This window comes from Lutra lutra, chromosome 1 (assembly GCF_902655055.1).
Source record: "Lutra lutra chromosome 1, mLutLut1.2, whole genome shotgun sequence".
Taxonomy (NCBI): Eukaryota; Metazoa; Chordata; class Mammalia; order Carnivora; family Mustelidae; genus Lutra; species Lutra lutra.
Window position 1 is genome coordinate 179,622,050 of NC_062278.1, and position 20,006 is coordinate 179,642,055.

Here is a 20,006-nt window from a genome sequence, read left to right on the forward strand (position 1 = left end):
GACCAAAGTCAGCATAAAATGACACAGACAGATAGCACAAACAGACATGGCTTTGTATATCTTGTCGTCTTACATTATAGTACTAAAAAATAATTTCCCTATGGTTAAAAAATAAGCACCATCAATTTTTTTTTCAATGCTCTGGAATAATATTTTATCTCAGACAGCATCAAAAATAGTGTAACTCTCACCTAATATTGCAGGTGAGCATAATGCTATACTACTCTAATATTACTGAATAAAGTGTTGTTACCTTCTAATGAGTTTCCTTTTCTTTTTGTATCAGCAGTTCAGGAGATTGTGTAAAAATGAAAATAATGGAAAAGTGTTTCCAAGTTTTTAAAAGATTGTTTAATATAGGGATAAAATTGCTTCTGTTTTATTTTTAAATATTTGTTATATTTGCTTTCAAAATCCTCCCATTGCAGAGTGGAAATAAACTATAAAAGGCTGCTCTGAGGAGCCAGACTGCTGGGATTCGAAGCTTGGCTCCGCTGCCGATCAGCTGTGTTATCTTGGACTGGTTACTTAACCTCTGTCTACCTTATTGTTCTCATTTGTAAAGCAATAATCATAGTTTGTCTTTCATGAAGCTGCTGTGAGAAATTGAAAAGTTAATACATACAAAGTACTCAAATCTCTACTTCGTAAGTACTTTCTGTTATTATTAAGGTAACTGTAATACCATCAGTATGATATTGAATTGAACCAAATAAAATGACTCCATGGATATTGTGATATTGCCTCTTCCAGATTCATTGTTGCATGAGAATCTACCAAATTTTATCAAATCATTTGGAATTTGACAAAATGCAACCCCGAGGGGGTGAGAATCAGTAGGTGGTTTAGGTCCCTGGCAACAGGTTAATTCCCAAGTCAATCCAGATTCTTACAAACCAGAGACTGTCATTGACTGCATGATTTTACCATTGCTAGGAGATATTCTGATTTTGTGCCACCCAAAATTTGCTTCTAATTAATGGAGTAGCTCTCCTCTTCCAATAGTTAAAGTGAGGGTGCCAAGAGGAATGCTGGAATTTGCTTTTCCATGGAGGTCAATAATAACAACGAAATAACAATCTCAGCTTTCTTTTCTGAATAAATACGAGCCGTTACACTGATCAGTTTACATTCATTAGCTCACTTAATATTCACGAAAGCACTCTAGTGCAGATATCAGTGTCTCAATTCTACAGATGAGGAAACTGAGCCTAAAGCAGTTAAACAAATTGTCTCGTTATTCAGAGTGACAAGCATCAGAATGCAGCAGCAGTAGTCAGTTTCACTTTGTACCCTGGCACTCATGCTGGCTGCCATGCTGCATCTCCTTAAGGCCATGTTTGTTGACTGACTGCTTAAACAAAAATTTCTTTTAAAAACATTTAGATTAGTACTGTTTAGATACAGGAGGATGAACATGAAGAGACTTCACGGTCCTTTTGACTTGTTAAAGAGCTACCATCGACTTCAAGACATGATGTGCCTTCTTTACTCCTCCAGTGACCACATTGATGGTGTGACCCAAACTATCCCCCACCATACCTCCAAAGTGTGGTGGTGGGCCACAGAGAAGCACCACACCTTGACCTTCTCGGACGGACACTGCACTTCTTGTTTTGGTTTCAAAGTCTTCAATATCTTGGAAAACAAACAAAAACAGCTTTAGAATTATCTTGCAGTAAATAACATTTTAAAGTAGAATTTTGAACTTATTTTTATTCTTAACAGTAAGGGACACTCATACTTGACTGACCAGAAGATTTAGTTGATGATCAATTTGTATACACTGATTATAATCTCTAAAACTCTTGTTTCTTCTTTTCTCCTTTCTTTTTCATATAGTTAAATGAAGTATGTGATGAAGACATTTATTAACATTACCTCCTATCTATTTGCTTTTATTCTCCCAGGCAGTTTGTAGCCCAGCAGGAAATCTTTAAATCTCAGCACATATTTACTTTCCTTGCCCAGGGAAGGTGTGATTAAAAAAACAAAATAAAAGAAAAGAAAACAAAAAGTAGGCAGCAAGTTTGCTGCAGCCTCTAGCCCTCTTGATTAATGGTTGGTATTTGATGTGCAGATGGAGTCTGTGAGAATTTAGGATGGAAAGGTATGAGGTAAAGAGTTCTATGTGATTGAACTATCGAGAGAGAAGGTATATTTTCTAATTTTCTCATTCTACTCCTTCACAAAGTAGCTTCATGATCTTGTTTAGAATGCTGTAATTTCCTACAACATCAAAGAATCATAGAAATACACTGTTAGCAGAAAGCTAACGTTACATTGTTAAACCATCCATATGAAGTACAAATCCTTCCACATTCCTGGAATCCTCATTCAATCTCCAGGAACAGGTAGATTTTGAACTTTTCTGAACTTAGTTTTTTGACCTGTAAAATCCCATTATACACTCATTTACTCTTTTAACAAATTTGTTTTGAACCTCTACTAAAAATACAGGAACTGTACTAAGGAGAGAAGACATATTAGTAAATAAACCAGGCATGTACCTTGCCCTTATTGTGCTTATTGTTAAATAGGAAAACTAGAAGACAATTTAAAAAATAAGTGAACAAATGTACATTTATAAATTGTAATAATTATTGTGGGGTGAAGACTGTCTATAAAAATGTGTTCTCCCTTCTTCCATAATAGTAGATTTATAGAACAAATACAGTTTTCTAACCATTGGATACATTTCTCAGACATCCTTATAATTAATGTGGCAAGAAGAAACAACAAGTGAAACTTCCATATATTATGTGTGAAAGGAAATCTTCACAGATTTATGTTCACCACCCATCCCCCCAGCACCCAGATTGCTAATGACATGAAAGATCTTCTTGATCTGGATACTTGAGTGGCTGCATGGAGTACAACTACAGCTGATCTGGAACATCCACTCTGGATCATTAGAGTAGAGATAAGTCAACTCCTATCTTGTTTGAGACATTTATTTTGGGGTCTCTGTGTTATAGCAGTTTAACCTTTTATGGCAACTGACATATCTTGTGAATGAAAAGGATAGAACGCAGATTTGTTGGATGAGAAAGAGACAGCCATGCAATGGTGGTATGGAGCAGGGAAAATATTCCTTGTGGGGATGCCTGGGTGGCTCAGTTGGTTGGACGACTGCCTTCGGCTCAGGTCATGATCCTGGGAGTCCCGGGATCGAGTCCCGCATCGGGATCCCAGCTCCATGGGGAGTCTGCTTCTCTCTCTGACCTTCTCCTCGCTCATGCTCTCTCTCACTGTCTCTCTCTCAAATAAATAAATAAAATCTTTAAAAAAAAAAAAAAAAGAAAATATTCCTTGTGAAAAAACAAAAACCAAAAACCAGGTTTCAAAACCTAGAGGTAGAAAATAACAGGGAAATGTCACAATACTGAAAGGAAGCGCTGTTCATTGGCACGTAGGGGACAAGGGTCAATGAGAAACTGCAATAATCAGCATTTGGGGCTATTGTATTACATTAGGATTATATTAAAAGTACAAAGGGAATGCCTGGAAACAAGCAAATAATAAATGAGTGCAGAAGTTGAGTAATATCTGCAATATTCATAGAATGGAAAGCTATCAATGATTAGAAAGAATGTGTTAGAAATAAAGGACTGACTAGGAAAGTTCTTAGAAAGTGAGTTATACTCTTAAGTTTAAAAAGTGCTAAATATTGCTATGTCATTATCCTATTGTGAAAGAAAGTAAAAACCTAAATATGACCATTTCCTTTAACTGGTATAGGTAAAATAACAGAATATATATTTTTAATATTCACCTTGATTGTTTCAAGGGAGTGAATGGGACATATGGAAGTAGAGATTATTAAGTCTTTACCTACACCTCTCTATCTTTTAAAAAAAATAAAGATTACAATTTGTGTAATTTTTTGCTCATTTTAACGACTTTATTGGAGTATAATTGCAATAAATTATTGTTGTAATTTAGAGAAATTGAAGACTTCTATTTTGTATATATTATGTGTGTCTTATCCATGAATTATTTAAATGACAATGTCATGTATGCTATATAACATATGAGCACTGAAATCAGAGGAAAAGCAAGGTCCAGATTTATAAGAATAGAATTATCAGTATATATATAGTATTTAAAGCCATAGGAATGTATGTAATCCCCATGGGATGACTCTAAAATTTTTGGCATGAGCAATTTGACAGTTGTCTAGAATCAAACTCTAAAAATCTCCAATGTTTAGAAGTAGAGTAGAGGATTATGAGGAAAGGAAAAAGGAAGGAAGGAAAGGGAAGGAGGGAAGAAGAGAGTAGAACAGAGAGAAGAAGGGGAAGAAGGAAGAAAGCAGGGTCTATAGCATGGAATAAGAGGTGGACAGAAAAATGTCATATTAGGCAACATGAAGGTCACTTGTAATCTTGACAAGAAAAGTTTAAGTGAAATTATGGAGAAAGGCCAAAGTGAATTGAGGGATAAATAGTAGATAAGAACATGGGGATCACAGGTGTGCAAACTCTTTAGAGTTGGCTATGAATGGGAGGTGAGATTTTGAGAATAGGGAAGAATTTGGAGGGCAGGGGTGCTCTACTGATGTAAAAACCAGGTAAAGAAAGAGATTGATAATTCTAAGACACACATTATGGTAAAGTTCTTGAAAAGTCAGAAAAGTGGCAATCAGAACCCCTATGAAAGTGCTGACTTTTGTAAGGAAGGCAGAATTAAGACAAAAGATTAATTATTGATATAGGATAGACTGTACAATTATCTGCTGGTTAGATGAGAAAGATTTTCCCGGTGGTTTCAAATTTCTCAATGAAACGGATGGCAGTGTTGGGTAAATCACTGAGGAAGGGAAAAGATGAAATAAATATACCTATTTATCAGGGTTGTTATGGGGATTAAATAAAATAATGAATCAAAGTGTCTAACCTATAGTGTGTTATAGAAGAGGTAATTAGTATGTGGTAATTATTATGATAACAACACACCAAATGATTAGGTCAGGCAGCTGTTATTTTCCTCTGACTGATACAAAGTTCAGATACGTGAATTTGCAAAAAAAGGTTAAATAGCATATTTTGGTTTCCATAAAATTTTTTGTGCATGGATGTTTCCATTTGAAGCATCCATGTTGTTTACCTATGTTATTTACCAAATAAGTATTCTTTCTTGTAGAATTGTTCTCCATCCATGAAAAGTAAGAGTTCAATGAAATAGATGGATTAAATCTGATACATAAATTTAGTAACTCTTATATGTACTCTACTTTTAATAATACAAATATTTGGCCAAAATAAACTCTACTTATCCCCAGCTATATCCCCTTATCTTCCTCCAGCTGCTTTTGATTAGTCATTAGCTTTACATTAATTCAGGACTTGGGATGCCTTGTCTGTTTCTTAAAGATTTTTAATCAAATATGTGCCCCTTCTTCTTTGGCCATGGAAATACTAAATCAACCTACATATGTTTGGTACTGTTGATGTGAACTAATGCCTTGACTTGGGAGTCCTTTGTGACTCGGGTTTGCATAATTTTAAATGTGACTCAATAAGAATCAAGCTAACAAACTCTTTGTAAAACCAAAAATCAATATATCGTATTCATTGTCTCTATTTCTATTAGTAATAACAGGTGAGGATTTAAAAATGTTTTTCCTACTATCATTATTGAAAGGTCCCATTAAATTGTCATTACTTTTTAATGGTCACAAAAACAAAAACTGTCACAAAGGAGTAATGAGAAATTGAATGATTCTATGAAATTAACAAGCTTTGGATTGAATTTTCTCAGTGTCACATTGTCAGTGTGCCATATTCCCAGTAACATCAATCATGTTCTCAGTGTTAATCAGAAGCCATTATAACACATTGTTGATAAGACCACTGATATCTTAATATATTCTGTGTTCATTTCCATTTATAATAGGATCTGCTGGCAACATAATTTCTTCCTGCCTTTTACCATTACAATGGGGTATCTAATAATTGCCATATATCTCTCAAAAGTCATACAAATCCTGTTAGCTATCAAAACACAGTCATTCCAAACTGGTACTAGTTCACAGGTTTTAATTAATAATTCAGATTTTAAAACTGTTTAATAGCCACAGATGACAGACAAGATATAATTCTGCCTTATTTAAACTAAGTGCCATCTCCTGTGAATACATTTTGATCAAGATCTGTTTTACGTATCCAACTTCTACCTCAAGTACCTTTTTGCTAGCCAGAGACATGATATAATTCAAGTATTTTTGAGGCAAGGCTGACTGAATTAGGTAGCCATTTGAGCACCCAATGAGATTTTCTTTGCTCTGTAACACCTTTCAAGACTCTAGATTTATTCTTATATGAGGAGAGGCCAAAAAGAACTACCAGTTCCTATTTTTGTCTTATCCATTTTTGCTTAAGAGAAAACAGCTTAGTGTGAGATCATTCCCTGAGATGGTCTCAAATTCTGTATTATTTGGAGAAACTCCCATAAGCTACAAAGGTGACCTGCCCAGCCCGTCCTTGTGCTCAAGGTATAAGTCCTGCAGAGCAGGTTGTTGTTAAAGACCCCGATTGTTGAGGTTGCTCTCATTAAGCCATTCTGATGACCATGGCTTATCGGATCCTGGGGTTTTATTGCTGGTTTTGGAGGAAGCATTTGGCAGGAGCATAAGCAAAAACGCAGTCACAAACAAGGCTCTGTTCCAAAGGCCGGCAGGAAGTGCCTGAGAATGGCCCATAAAATAAGCTTTAAAGGATTACAGGGCCATATGCTCTCTCCTGGAGCAACCAAGGTGCAGAGGAGGGACAAGGGCCACCAAAATGTACTTAAAATTGAGTCCAAGCAATGCTAAGTATTGCAGTGTCTAATTGTAAGGAGATGACATCTTTGCAGCCGCCAAGGGTAGGAATGAATCTCAGCCTAATTAAAGTGAGAAAACTTATTATTTACTGCCAAGGCCTGAGGGTCACAATCAGAGGATGTGCTTGGCGGTGCCAGTCCCTGACACAGGAGGAGGCCAGGGGTTTGCCAACTCTCATAAACTTGGAGGGAGGCTGCGGGTACTGGGGGTTCATTGACCCAGACCAGGAGTACGACGCCTATGAAGTCCGGGATAGGAAAAGATATTCACCAGGAAAATGTGCATGCTTCAAGCAGGACATACCACAGTTGAGCTGTTCAAAATCTGAATAGTAATATTAACTGGATGTTTATACACTTGCTCTGTATTATATTATTGTAATATTTTAAATCTTTAGTTTTCTTTCTTTCTATATAACTATATAGTTACAGTTTTCTTTCTTCCTGTATAACTCTACGATATAACTTTTCATCTATATTAGTATTATGTGCCAGACACTCAGTGAAGTAGTTTCATTGAATCCTCATGATGACCCTGGAATGCAGGTACCACTATCACAGTCACTCAACAAGGAAACAAACGGAGGTTTATAAAGGATCAGCAACAGACCAGTGGCCACACAGTTTCTATATATCAGGACAGAACCGAAGACGAGGTAGTCTGGTTCCAGAGCTCACACTCCCAAATGTGATACTCTTCTGCTTTCCAAAGGTTAACTGGGGTCTTGCTGCCATACGTAAAATATAAAACAGGCATAAACTGCCGCTCCATGTTCAAACAAACAAATGAACAAACAAACAAACAAACAAACACAAAAGCTTAGTGCCTTTCCAAATATCCTGCAAATTCCTGGACTGGGGAAGGAAATGCTGTCTTTTCAGGTTTAGAAAGTTTCATTTCTGATATCCTCACTTTTCAGAATCCTTGTTGTGTCCTTTCCAGGTGTGTTTCCTAATTTATCTCCACATTCGTGTCCCTGCATGTGTCCTTTCCAGGTGTGTTTCCTAAATTATCTCCACCTTCGTGTCCCTGCAAACAAGGAATTAGCTCCTTATCGTGATCTACATACAGAGATAGACACCAATGCCCACCTCGGTCTCCCCACTCCACACTAAGGGAGCACCACCACGGCCATATTTGTGCCTCTGCTAATCTTATAGATTGAATAAGATGCAATCCAAACACCTTGAGATCAAATATTGGATATTTAGTTCTTAAAAGCCTATAGCTCTCCCCTCTGTTGTTTATGTCTGCTTTCTCTCTTCTACAAACTTCCCACTACAGTCCTGTTTCTGGAGCAGGGAAAAACCCAAATTCTCTCCCTTCTGCAAAGTTCACCTCCCTCCTTCTACTACTTCCATACTCAGAAACTGAGAAATCTGCCCTCATTGTAAGTAAAGGAAGTAAAATTAAATTCCAAAGACCATGACTCCAGAGGCCATTTGCTTAAGCCACACTATCCTACCACCCTATAGCTTCCTCACAACATGACTGTATGATCTGCCCCCAAACCAGAGTGCTCATTTCCTCTCTCTCTGCACCTCAAAAACAACTTTAATAATTTGTTACTTTGACAATGTTGAATCTGATTTTAAATTCCAAGGTTTCTTGCACTGTACTTTGTTTTGCACCAGTAGAATACTATTACCCCTTTGCAAATTCTGCAGAAGTTTCAGCACTGAAGGTTTGCATTGAGGAGTGTTTGTTCATCTTCCTGACGCAGTTTCCACATTGGAGGTACGTGTTTTATTTTGGCCCACGGCAAAAACATTTTGGCAGGTGAGAAAATGCTGATACCCTGCCCAGCAACAGGGAAATGGTGAAGATACCAAGAATAATTCCCTAGCTCTGCATTAGTCTTACGGAACTCCTAGATATGATATATGTAACTTTTGAAACCAAAGTACTCTTTAAGAATATCAAGACATTATAGTAAGGTTTTTCCGAATTCACATCTGTCCATCAGTTGTTTCCTTTGAAGAGAACCACTAATGGTGAATATCAGATGGTTCATTTTACCATTTCCTATTTCTTGGGTGGTTGGAGTAAGATGAAATTCTTGATGCTGTAACTAATTTTCCTTGGCCTTTATTAAGTGGCATACAAAAATATTTCTACTTAGACTGATTTCATTTTATGTCATCATTTTTAGGATGCTATATACTCAGTTACTGTGTTTGTGATATTATTGTGTTTCCTAGCATAACTAGTTAACGTAACATGACATAACCTAATAAAGCACAGTGCTATTGTCAAATTCTGTAAAAGAGGCAATAGCTGAGTCTCAATATTGAACATATATTTGGAATGCTAATATCTAAGCAAGAAGTAAGGGGATATTTTAAGAATTTCTGGTGTCAAATTCATTTATATTCCAAGTTAAAATTCCTTCCCCCTTCCTTTTTTTTTTTTTTGATGTAAAAGGAATTTTATAAAACTTCATAAATAAGTGGAGAGCAAGTAAGTTGTTTCTTCGTTTCCTGGGAATAATGAATTCACTGAGAATCATTTCCTTATGGTGCTTAAGAAAATAATATATAGGGTAATAGTGAGGCGGGGGTGATATATTCTTTTTTATCAGCTGAGCATCCAGGTTTTCAGAGAGATAAGCATTTATTACATAGGCCATTGTAAGCAACTATGAAATGCCTACTCGGTCAATTAAAATATACATGTACAACTGAGTTTGATTTTCTATAAAGGACTCATTTGTCTGACTAATGCTGGGAAAGCAGTGACATCTATGACCAAAAAAATTCAAATACTAGATATGGCCTATTCCCAAACTTGTCTCTTACTAAGTTTGCACATTCCCTACAGTTAAAACTAGCTGAATGATAGAGAAGCAGAAGGGGACAATGGAATGATATAACTTTGACAGTGTAAGATAGACTGAGATGTCAGTTTACTTAATTGTACACTGCAGTGGAGGTCTTCAGTGTTTCTGGAAAGAAAAGAAGCAATCTAAGTAGGCATGCAAAAATTAGACAACCCACTAATGGATTCTGTACAGGGTTATTCATGACGAAACAACAGGATCTGGAGCACAGGTTTAGAGTCAGACTCTGTGAGTCCAAATGGTTGCTCTGCCATGCATTCGCTCTTGATTTAGGGCACCTGAATTCGTCTCTTTCTACTTCAGTTTTCTCTACCTTTACAATGAAGCTAATAATAGCCCCTGTCTCACAGGAATAATGATGTAATGTCTTTAACATACTTAAAAGGTATGAAGTACAAAATAAATGATAGGGGGGACTTTAATTATGTCATTGATCATATACCTACACATCACCAACAGTTGGATGTTTAGGATTTTTAAATGGGTTTTATTTTCAGTTTTCATTTCAGTGCCTGATGATTTAATGAAACATATTTTCATAAGGACAGAGCCTGGAACTTCCTTCTCTGCCCATCCAGTGGCCAGCTCAAATGCTGTGTGAATAAATGAATTTTTAAAAAATGTCCTGAAGTCAAAAGCATGTGTATTTTATTCCAAGTATTGCCACATCACATTGCATTTTATTACAGAGCCTGTTTTGCCAACTTGACATGAGCTGTTAGATGGAGGGTCATTGCATCTCTCTGCCCAGAGAGCACCACAACCCAGCTGGGGGGGGGGGGGGGAGAAAGAACCTCTTGGCTTGGTGTTTGAGTCACCAGAAAAGTCCTAGACTGCCCTGTTTCTTCCTGGTCTTGGCCTGTGCCTTTTGGCAAATATTCATTTCCCCCACCTTTTGTTCTGTGGGGAGGACAGCTCTGGTACCTTTTAAGTCAGAAATCTCTAAAGAGATTTCTTAGGGCTGCTTATATTTCCTAGCATTAATGAATGACACAGATATTGCTCAAGTGCAAGAAGGGGAGGATCCAGAATGGGTCAAATCCTCAGATGAATAAAGATGCGATACAGCGTGTGGAAGATGGGGACTCAGCTGTGTGTGTCATCACAGTATGTCTTTCTACCAAAATGAAGACTGGAGGATTTTGCTGAGGCGCCCTGTGTTGCAGAGAATAAACCTAAGGTCCGGTGTGGACATCAAACTAGCTAATCCAAAAGATAGTGGGTTTTCATTAGATTTTGGTTGAACATTTGAATGGATCAACTAAGAGCTATGGAAAGTGCAGTGAGGGGGCCTTCCTGGAAGAGGGGGAGGGGAATTCTTATTTACTGAAACCCCTCCCAGTTCCTAGGGCTTTATGAACATCATACCATTTAATCTTCACAGTGGCCCTGACATGTAGGTCTTATGGCTCCCAGGTCTGAGGCAGATTGGCCACAGGCTCAGTTGTTACACGCTCCCATGCCTGGACATCAGCAAAAAGAGCTGGACATGTAAGTTTTGGTGGCAAATGAGGTGAACTTTTGTCCTTTCAGGAACAAACTTTCTCCTAGCTCCCTCTGGGCCCATTTCTGTGCTGGGCATTAGAAAAAAAGGGAGCGATTCCCACAAAGCAAGGCTCCGGGCCCTTTGACAGCAGTGGTTAATGCGACCCATCCCACAAACGATGGTTCTTTTGAGACATGGCCCATAATAAGCCCTTTAGTTCATTTTGATGGTTTAATCAGAAAGTTCAATTTCAAACTTTGCAACCTGTATAAAAAATAAAAGATAGGGTTCTCAAGGTAATGGGGCAGAGCCCCTGGTTAAATGTTACTACTCCTGTTTTCCTGTTTATATAAGGAGTGTGGAATGAGAGCACTTCTTCAAAGACTAACCCTCCCCCCCGCCCCAACCAAGACAGACTTTCTATCTTACTGACTTCACTTTGCAGGAACTTGCAGTACTCAAATTAGGGAGACTGACTTTCAGGGTTGTTGCTAAATACTGTTATTTTTCCATCAAACTGTTTTACTCTGAGCAAGGACTTTGGAGTCACATCTGCAATCTGCATTTCCTTTGCAGATTTCTCCAGCTCAGCCCTCAGGATAATTAAGGTCCAGTGATAAGGACTTTTGCATACATTGTCATTTAGAGACAGAGAAAAAGACACACACACACACACACAGAGAGAGAGAGAGAGAGAGAGAGAGAGAGAGAAAGATACAGAGACACAGAAACAGAGACAGAGAAAAAAAGACAGACCCAGAAAGAGACCGTTAGAGGCTATTTTAAAGAAAATCCCATTCTTTTCTTTTCTTTTTTTTTCCCCAAAGATTTTATTTATTTATTTGACAGACAGAGATCACAAGCAGGCAGAGAGGCAGGCAGAGAGAGGAAGGGAAGCAGGATCCCCGCTGAGCAGAGAGCCCCATGTAAGGCTGGATCCCATGACCCTGGGATCATGACCTGAGCTGAAAGCAGAGGCTTTCACCCACTAAGACCCTCAGGTCCAAAAAAATCCCATTATTTTCCAAAGCAGTTTCACTTTTATCATCTTTTTAAATATTTATGTAATCTTGAGAGATAAACAAGAGAGATTACCAATGTGTGTGGCAGGTATAATTGGTTGCATGGCAATGCACTTAAGTGTTATAGAAACGCATGTTTTTAAATTTTAATAGCTACACAGTGCTTTTTAGAGTTTCCATTTATTTATGATGAATTATATTAATTTTCTTGATACAGTGGTAATAAATATGTACTTCCTAACATATTTACTTTTTAAAAAATCAAAGCAATTTGATTGGGAAAAGATTAATAGTACAGGTGGTACATGGGTTATTTTAAACCCCACAAAGGCAATATATAGATGCCTGAAATTTGGGAATCTGTCTTAGGAAAATGGTGGATGCAGAGGATATGGTGGATCATGAGACAGGATATATTTGAAAGGACCAAAGTGGTTTGTGTTGACAATGAGCAGGGGCTGGCTGGGGGCGAGGGGGCGGGAGACAGGATGGCGGAGCAGCAGGATAAGAACAAAAAAAAAGGGGGAAATCAAGTTACAGAGCGCTACGGGACTTTAAGAAAAAGTCTATTCGATTTAAAATGCTTTACGTTCTTCTTGCGTCAGTAATCCTCTCCGCCCCTCAAACTTCCACAAATGTTCTGATGCAAAGCACAGACTACATGAAGGAGGTTTTACTTGAACAAGTGTGTTATCTGGGGCAGAAATAAGAAGAGCTCCTCTTTTAGATCAAGACTAACATAGAGAAAGAAATATCTGCAAGCACTGAGCAGGGACTAGGACTTAAGCGGAGGTAGAGGTGGGAGTTAGAAGGGATGGAAGGAATGTCTCTTCAGTGGGATAGGCAGGAATGAGGACACTGATTTTCCTGGAGAACAGTGAGTAGATTTTGTCTAGATTTTAACAGCAGAGAGCACCAACTGAGGGGAGTTTCATATAAATGTAACTGGACTAAGCTACAGTTATTTCTGTCAAAGGTGAAACTGGGGCTGTCAGTCTCAGACCTGCAGCACCAGATCACACAGCCTGCATCTCACACTGAGGTGCCCCCAAAATATTGGTGGATTTAATACATTAAAAAATAAAGGGTAAATTGCTTGAATTAATTATCATTTACCATAAGATCCTTGGAAAGGATCCTACTCTGATGTTGTAACTGTTTGTATGACTTCCTTTTCCAAAATGAGTATTTGGGCTTGTTCTGCATTCCCAGAACACAGCACAGTGCTGGGACACAGTGTATATACTCAGTGAATCTCTGATTAATGAGCTCAGAGAAATAAAAATAACTTGAAAAAGCTAGCTAAGGTATTTCAGGCTCCCCATGATATACCTCTATCACCCCTTTGCTCCTGTTGTTCAGACAACTCCAGACACAATGAATACTTTACTTTCCTGTTTCTCAGAACACGCTAAGTTTCCTCCTTTTGTAGTCTTTGGCCTTATTTCTTCTGCTTGAAAACTTCTTCCCAGATCCCCACATGGCTGGATGCCCCTTGACATTCAGATCTCAGCCTGTGTGCCAACTTTTTATGGAAGCCTCTCTTGGCAGCCAATCTAAAGTAGCAGCTACCTTTCACTCCCCCTGAAAGGTCTAATCACTGTCAGAAATGAGTATTGGTCTAATTTACTTTAATTTTTCCTAGATAGTTTATAAACTTCAGGAAAATAGTGACCTTGTTTTCCCCACAGTAACTAGGTCAGTGCTTACAAAAGCAGATATTCAACAGATATATGTTTAATGAATTAAGAAACAGTTATAACTTCAAAGTGAGTGAGTGAATAGAAAATACCATGTATATAGTCTGCAATATTTTCCTTAGGAATTGCCAAGAGGATACAATTTTTTTTGGATCATAGAGAAGAGGCTAGGATTTATCCTAAGAAATGATGTAGGAGCCAGACTCCAAAATGGCCCCAAGTGAAGCTGATGGTGGTATCCACTGCCTTCTCTAGTCCCTTCCCACTGCCCTGTGCCAGGACTGGTCTGTGCAATCAACAGAGTAGGGCAGAAATGATGGCAGGTCACTGCTGAAGTTTGGTTATAAAAGACTGTGCGTGGCCCAGGAGAGAGAGGCAAACCCACGAGCAAAGGGAATGTACTTATTTTATTTAAGAAGAAAGAGTGGTCCCATAGCTGAAGGAAAACATTTGATTTTGGATTCAGATAAGCCTGTGTTTGACTCTAGCTCTTGGATCTGTACACTATGAGACATTGAAAGTTTAGTTTTCAGCTGTTTTCAATGTTCTCTAACAGGTTGAGTGCATGATGCATAAAGGATATCCAAGAAACATTTGCTGAAAAAAACAATATAGATAAATCAAATCTATAACATATTTCTTAAAAAATACTTGTATTGTTGGATTATTGTGAGAATTAAGTGAGATGCCTAAAGTGACCTGTTTAATACATCGCATCAAACAGCCCTCAGTAAGTTATAATTGTCACAAAATTTATAGTTCATAAACTTACATGTAGAATTAATTTTATATATATTCTTATTTTATGTTATTTTTTTCTATTATATTTATTATTTTGTATTTGTAATTATATTTAATGTTCATGAAATTTACACATGTAGGCACTATATATATATAAGCACATTATATTGGTGTCTAAAAAGTATGAACTAGAATTATGCATACTTTACACATGAAATGCTAAAATAGAAAAAAAAATTTAAGAAAACTGTCAATAAGTCACTAAACTAGTAATTAGTTGATGGAGCTAAATTTCAAATCCCAAGGAGTGTGACCTATGGTTTTTATTACAATGCCATAAGCTTAAATGATCAACTAGTTGATTTTCTAGTTCATTCCAGTTTCTACTGAAATAACAATCATGTGTTCGTTGTTTCTTTTGGGTCTCTGCACACCAGGGACAGATCTTCACTTAATGGAGTCTAAACTAAAGCTGGGGCAGTTAAAGAGGCATGGAGAGAAAGCTCAGGCCAGCAAGTAGTGGAAACATCAGAGAACAGTGAGGTTCACTGCTAGCTATTCTCTTTCCATCTCTCTTTTTCCCTTTTCCATGCATGGCCTGCATCCTCTCTGCTTCCCTTTGAGCATCTGCTCTCTTTTCTTCCTTGCAGATTGGTCTCCTTGTGTTTATTTATAGTTCATGCACCTGTAAAATCTCAGCCTGTGTATCCTTTTGCCTTATCCTAGCCACTCTGCAAAGTTTTCAGCTCCGGATCCTGCCATGAAGTTCCTTTGTGTCTTTTACTTGAGATTTTTAAGATGTTCAATGATCTGTCACGGTAGAAAAGAAGTTACCTATTTAGCAACCTAGGCCCACTCTTTTATAAGACAGAAAGAGACCATTAATTATTATCTTCAGTAAAATGATTAATCGAGGACATCACTGTCCAATAGTCTCAATTAAGTATTTTGCTTCTTTTAAGGATAAATTAAGTTCAGTCCAATCACTTATTCAGTAATCAAGTGGAAACAACTGAAACATACCCTGTTTACTCATAGAAATACTAGAGCCACAAATAGGGAAACGCAAAATTCCTGAACTACCATCTTTGAACTTTCAAATTCTCTTGCTTATTAGGTAAGAAGTATCTGTGACCTTTTTAATTAAAACTATGTAGTAAATGTAAATATCAAACCGATTTCTTAAATTTTCTCACATTTAGGACTGACACTTAGAAAACCACAAGGGTTGGGGCACCTGGATGGCTCAGTGGGTTAAAGCCTCTGCCTCCAGCTCAGGTAATGATCTCAGAGTCCTGGGATCGAGCCCTGCATCAGGCTCTCTGCTCAGTGGGGAGCCTGCTCCCTCTGTCTCTCTCTGCCTGTCTCTCTGCCTACTTGTGATCTCTATCAAATAAATAATTAAAATCTTAGAAAAAAAAAAAAAACAGAAAACCACAAGTGTTGAGGTTCTTTTAAGAGATGGTTGTAGTAGCCACCGTAAATATCCCATAACCCCTCAGACCCGCCCTAGGAAGTCACCGAGCATTTGGAGTGGCAGTTAATAATTGAGAGCTTGCTATCTCCAGCGCCTTGGTCCCTTTGCCCAAGACTTTTGTGAGGACCTCTTTATTCTACGGGCACAGAATGCCTCAGACCCCAATATGTCTGCTGGGGATTTAATGTCCTCAGCAGTAAACCTTAACCAAAGAATAAGGGAGTTGGTCAGTTAATACCCCAACTTTCTTGCCCTAAGGGGGAGCGATCCTGAGGCATGTTTTTAAAAGTCTGTAGGAGGGATTGGGAGGGAGACAAACCATAACTGACTCTTAATCTCACAAAACAAACTGAGGGTTGCTGGGGGAAGGGGGGTTGGGAGAGGGGGGTGGGTTATGGACATTGGGGAAGGCATGTGCTATGGTGAGTGCTGTGAAGTGTGTAAACCTGGCGATTCACAGACCTGTACCCCTGGGGATAAAAATACATTATATGTTTATAAAAACAAAAAAACAAAAAAACCCAAAACTCCTAAAAAGTCTGTAGGAGGGGCACAGCCATGTCGAGGCACAGTTGTCCACAGTGATAATCTACTCATTAGCCTTCTCTTCCTGGGTTTTCTCTCTTCCCTATAAACTTCCCTACTCTTCCCCCATGCTTCCCACAATTACTTCCCAAATGCACTATTTAATCCAAATCTTTGTCATGAACTCTGCTTTTAAAAAGCAAATCAAACGGAGTGTGCGCTGGACATTTAAAGCAGGTCTCATCTGCCAATTTATTAAGCAGCTACTATCTGCCAAGCAATGCTCTAGGAGCTATAAATGCAGCAATGAACTAAACAGACAAAATTGATTCGTCTCCTGTGGGAAATCAATGTTTCTCTAATATTTTTTTCATGGCACACATGGAGTTTTCTGAAGCTTCACATTAAATTTGAGCTGTTTCTTTAATTATTTCTTCATAAAGCAGAGAATGTGATATATTATGGAGACAAACCAGTTTTTCTTTCAGTGCATTACCTAAAGCACCAGTGATAAGGGGAAATTTTTGTGTTTTTGTTGTTACCACTTTTAAAATGTCGAAGAGAGGTAGAGAAACTCACCATGGTATTCAGCAACCCAAACATGTGGCAACATCAAACGCCTGCCCTGAATCCATCTTTGGGACTACACAGTTAACGGTATAAAATATTAAGGCTCACCTTTGGACTGTAAGAGGCACTGTGCTGCATAGCAAATGTGGATGGAGCCTCTGGATGTTTTCAGCCTGGACCCCCATCTGGAAGCCACAGGCAGACAAGGCCATTTACTTGCCAAAACAAACAAAATATTTTCAATATTCTGTGTTTTTGAAAAGTTCTCTTGCTTGTCATCACAAAGTCACTTACAATCAGGGAGTCAATTTGTATTCAAGAGGTTCTCCTTCTATCAGCAAACGGTTTATAGGCACTTTCACTAAATTGCTTCTCTAAAAGAAACAGTCAGGATCTCATCTGCATTGGCTTAAGAATATCTCTGCCTGAAGACAGAGGAATGGACCAGATGACCCTCAAGAACTATTTATACCTCAGTATCTAAAAATTTCTTGTAAAATTTTGCTTCAAAGGTACAGTATTTTTGTTTTAGATTATTTAAAACATAGACTTTTTTTCTCATCTAAAGTAAAAGTGACTTTTTGACATTCACTTTAATATATATGTGTGCGAACATGTTTGTATATGTACATCTATAATAATACATAATTCCATTTTGTCCTATTTATATGATTATTATATATTGATACATCACTATGTATATTATTACATATTGATACATCAGTATCACATACTTCTCCATTTAGTGTCTCACTAGATCCTCAAAGTAATTTCTAATATAGCTATACAGCTAGAGTTTCTCTAGTGTCTAGTTTCACAATTAAGGCTCCTAATGTAACTTGCTCAAAATCATACATATTTTTAAAGTGATAGAGCCAGAATTTAAAAATTCAGCTCATTTAACTTTAGATTCCTATCTCTTTTTTTTCCAGTTCATGCTGACTTTCCATATTTAATGTTCCCTCTTCTGCATATTTTCCTTACCAATAAGTTAATTTTCTAGAATAAAAATTTAAATGGTAAATAAATAGTAATAGCAACCTAGCATCCTATGAATAATAAGCTGGAACATAGGTGGCACTTTATGTATTAATATTTTAAAAAAAGGTATTCACACATGAAAACATTTCACCAAAATGGGTTTTCATGGCTTTTCCCTTTCTACTGATGAATTAGGAAAGCATTATGGCATAGTGGTTAGAAGCTTGGGTCCCCAAGTGAGCCTAACTTCAAACACTTTTCTACCATGTACTGGCAAATCACTTGATCTTTGTCTGTTGATGTTTACTGATCTATAAAATGGGTTTCCACTTGTAGCTACCGTTTAGTTTTGCTAAATGATAAGAGAGTTTTAAGTGTATGTTCAATGAATGTTAGCTGTCACTGTTGGCAGACTACATCTAAAAATATATTCTAAATCTACCTGAGGGCCCGGTAAACTGCAAAGACCTGTGAACTACAACGAGCCTACTGCCTGTTTTTGTAAAGTTGTACTGGAACACAGCCACGCCCATTCATTTATGCATGGTTGCTTTCACCCTGTAATAGTAGAGACCTTGGCCTGTCCATCAAAGATATTTACTCTGTTGCTCTTCACAGGAAAGTTTTGCTGACTCCTGGTCGATGGCGTTTAACACCACACCTTGAAACTAATATTTCAATCAAGACTGCTCGATGGATATGCAACAACCAAGAAGATCTGAGAAAGAAAACTGAAGGTACCCTCAGATGAAGGTAATTCGCCACAGAGCAGGTAAAGCCTGAACCCAAGAGCATCAAGATGAACGAGAGATAGAATGCCTCAGGAGGACAGTGTTATTAGAAGGGTACTATGAGAGGGAAAAATTGAGAAAGTTGACTTTTAACAGCTCTGATCCCCCGACACAAATGAAACTTCTTTTATTTGAAAAAACTAAGCTGCTTCAACCCACACTTTTTTATTAAAGGTATTTATGAGTACTCTTGCAATCCTTCACACATAAACCATGCACCACCCCAGCCAGGCCACTGCACGTTCAAGCTTTGTGACTCATATGAAGCAAGATTTACCTGCATTACAACCGTGAAAGGGAAATAAATTGGGTGATTTCATTACTTTCTGTTCAATGAAATCCTTATTTTATTGCTAAGCTTTGACACTTTTTCCAGAACCTCAACTATCTTTTCTCTCGCCCACTAAGAAGTAGAAGCAGCACCAAAAAATCATCCAGACATCTGGATATTGCATCCGATAATTTATAGGAATCTCAGTCATACTGCTACAATGAAAGTAGAGGAGATAAAAGGAACTTCACCCATACTCCAAATAAAACAGCTGGAATAATAGCCTTTTTTTCCCCCTCCCTTCAAAATATTAAATTTTATCAATCAGAATCTAACAGTTCTGGGACCAGTACATGCTCTGTTGTTAACAATATCTCAATCACACATATTGCTTTTCCAATACGACCTGCAGGGGACTGATTTGTGATAAAGCTGATATAGGAAATGCAGAGAGGGATAGACATATAGCCAAATAAATCAGGTTAAAGTGAACTTGATGGAATGGACTCAAAGGCAACTCTTCAGTCACCTTCTCCAGTTTAGACTCTGCATTTGGTCTTAATGGTTGCCTTTGAAACTTTTTTACCTGACTTATTCAGAGGAAGAATAAAGCACCAGAAACTACTAGGATCTAGGCAGTGCTGTCATTTTAAAAGTTTGTCTTTAGATGATAAAGGGGCTTTCTCCAGAGAAACAGCACCCCATAGTACAGCTTCATGCTTTATAGAAGAGCTTCCTATGAACCAGACAGTGTTACATCCTTCGAAGAGGGACATG

General features: G+C 37.8%; 1 protein-coding gene and 1 long non-coding RNA gene across 2 annotated transcripts in view; one reads left to right on the forward strand and one right to left on the reverse strand.

The window, feature by feature from the left end:
• The window catches only part of CNTN6 (contactin 6), a 235,538-nt gene that overhangs the window by 121,306 nt on the left and 94,226 nt on the right, over positions 1-20,006 (reverse strand). The window contains 1 exon segment of the mRNA XM_047746509.1: positions 1,543-1,638. Coding sequence (XP_047602465.1) covers positions 1,543-1,638 — 96 coding nt within the window.
• On the forward strand, positions 2,157-19,249 carry LOC125109509 (uncharacterized). The gene is made up of 3 exons (XR_007130260.1): positions 2,157-2,354; positions 17,105-17,698; positions 18,786-19,249. It is a non-coding gene; the product is annotated as an uncharacterized LOC125109509 (long non-coding RNA).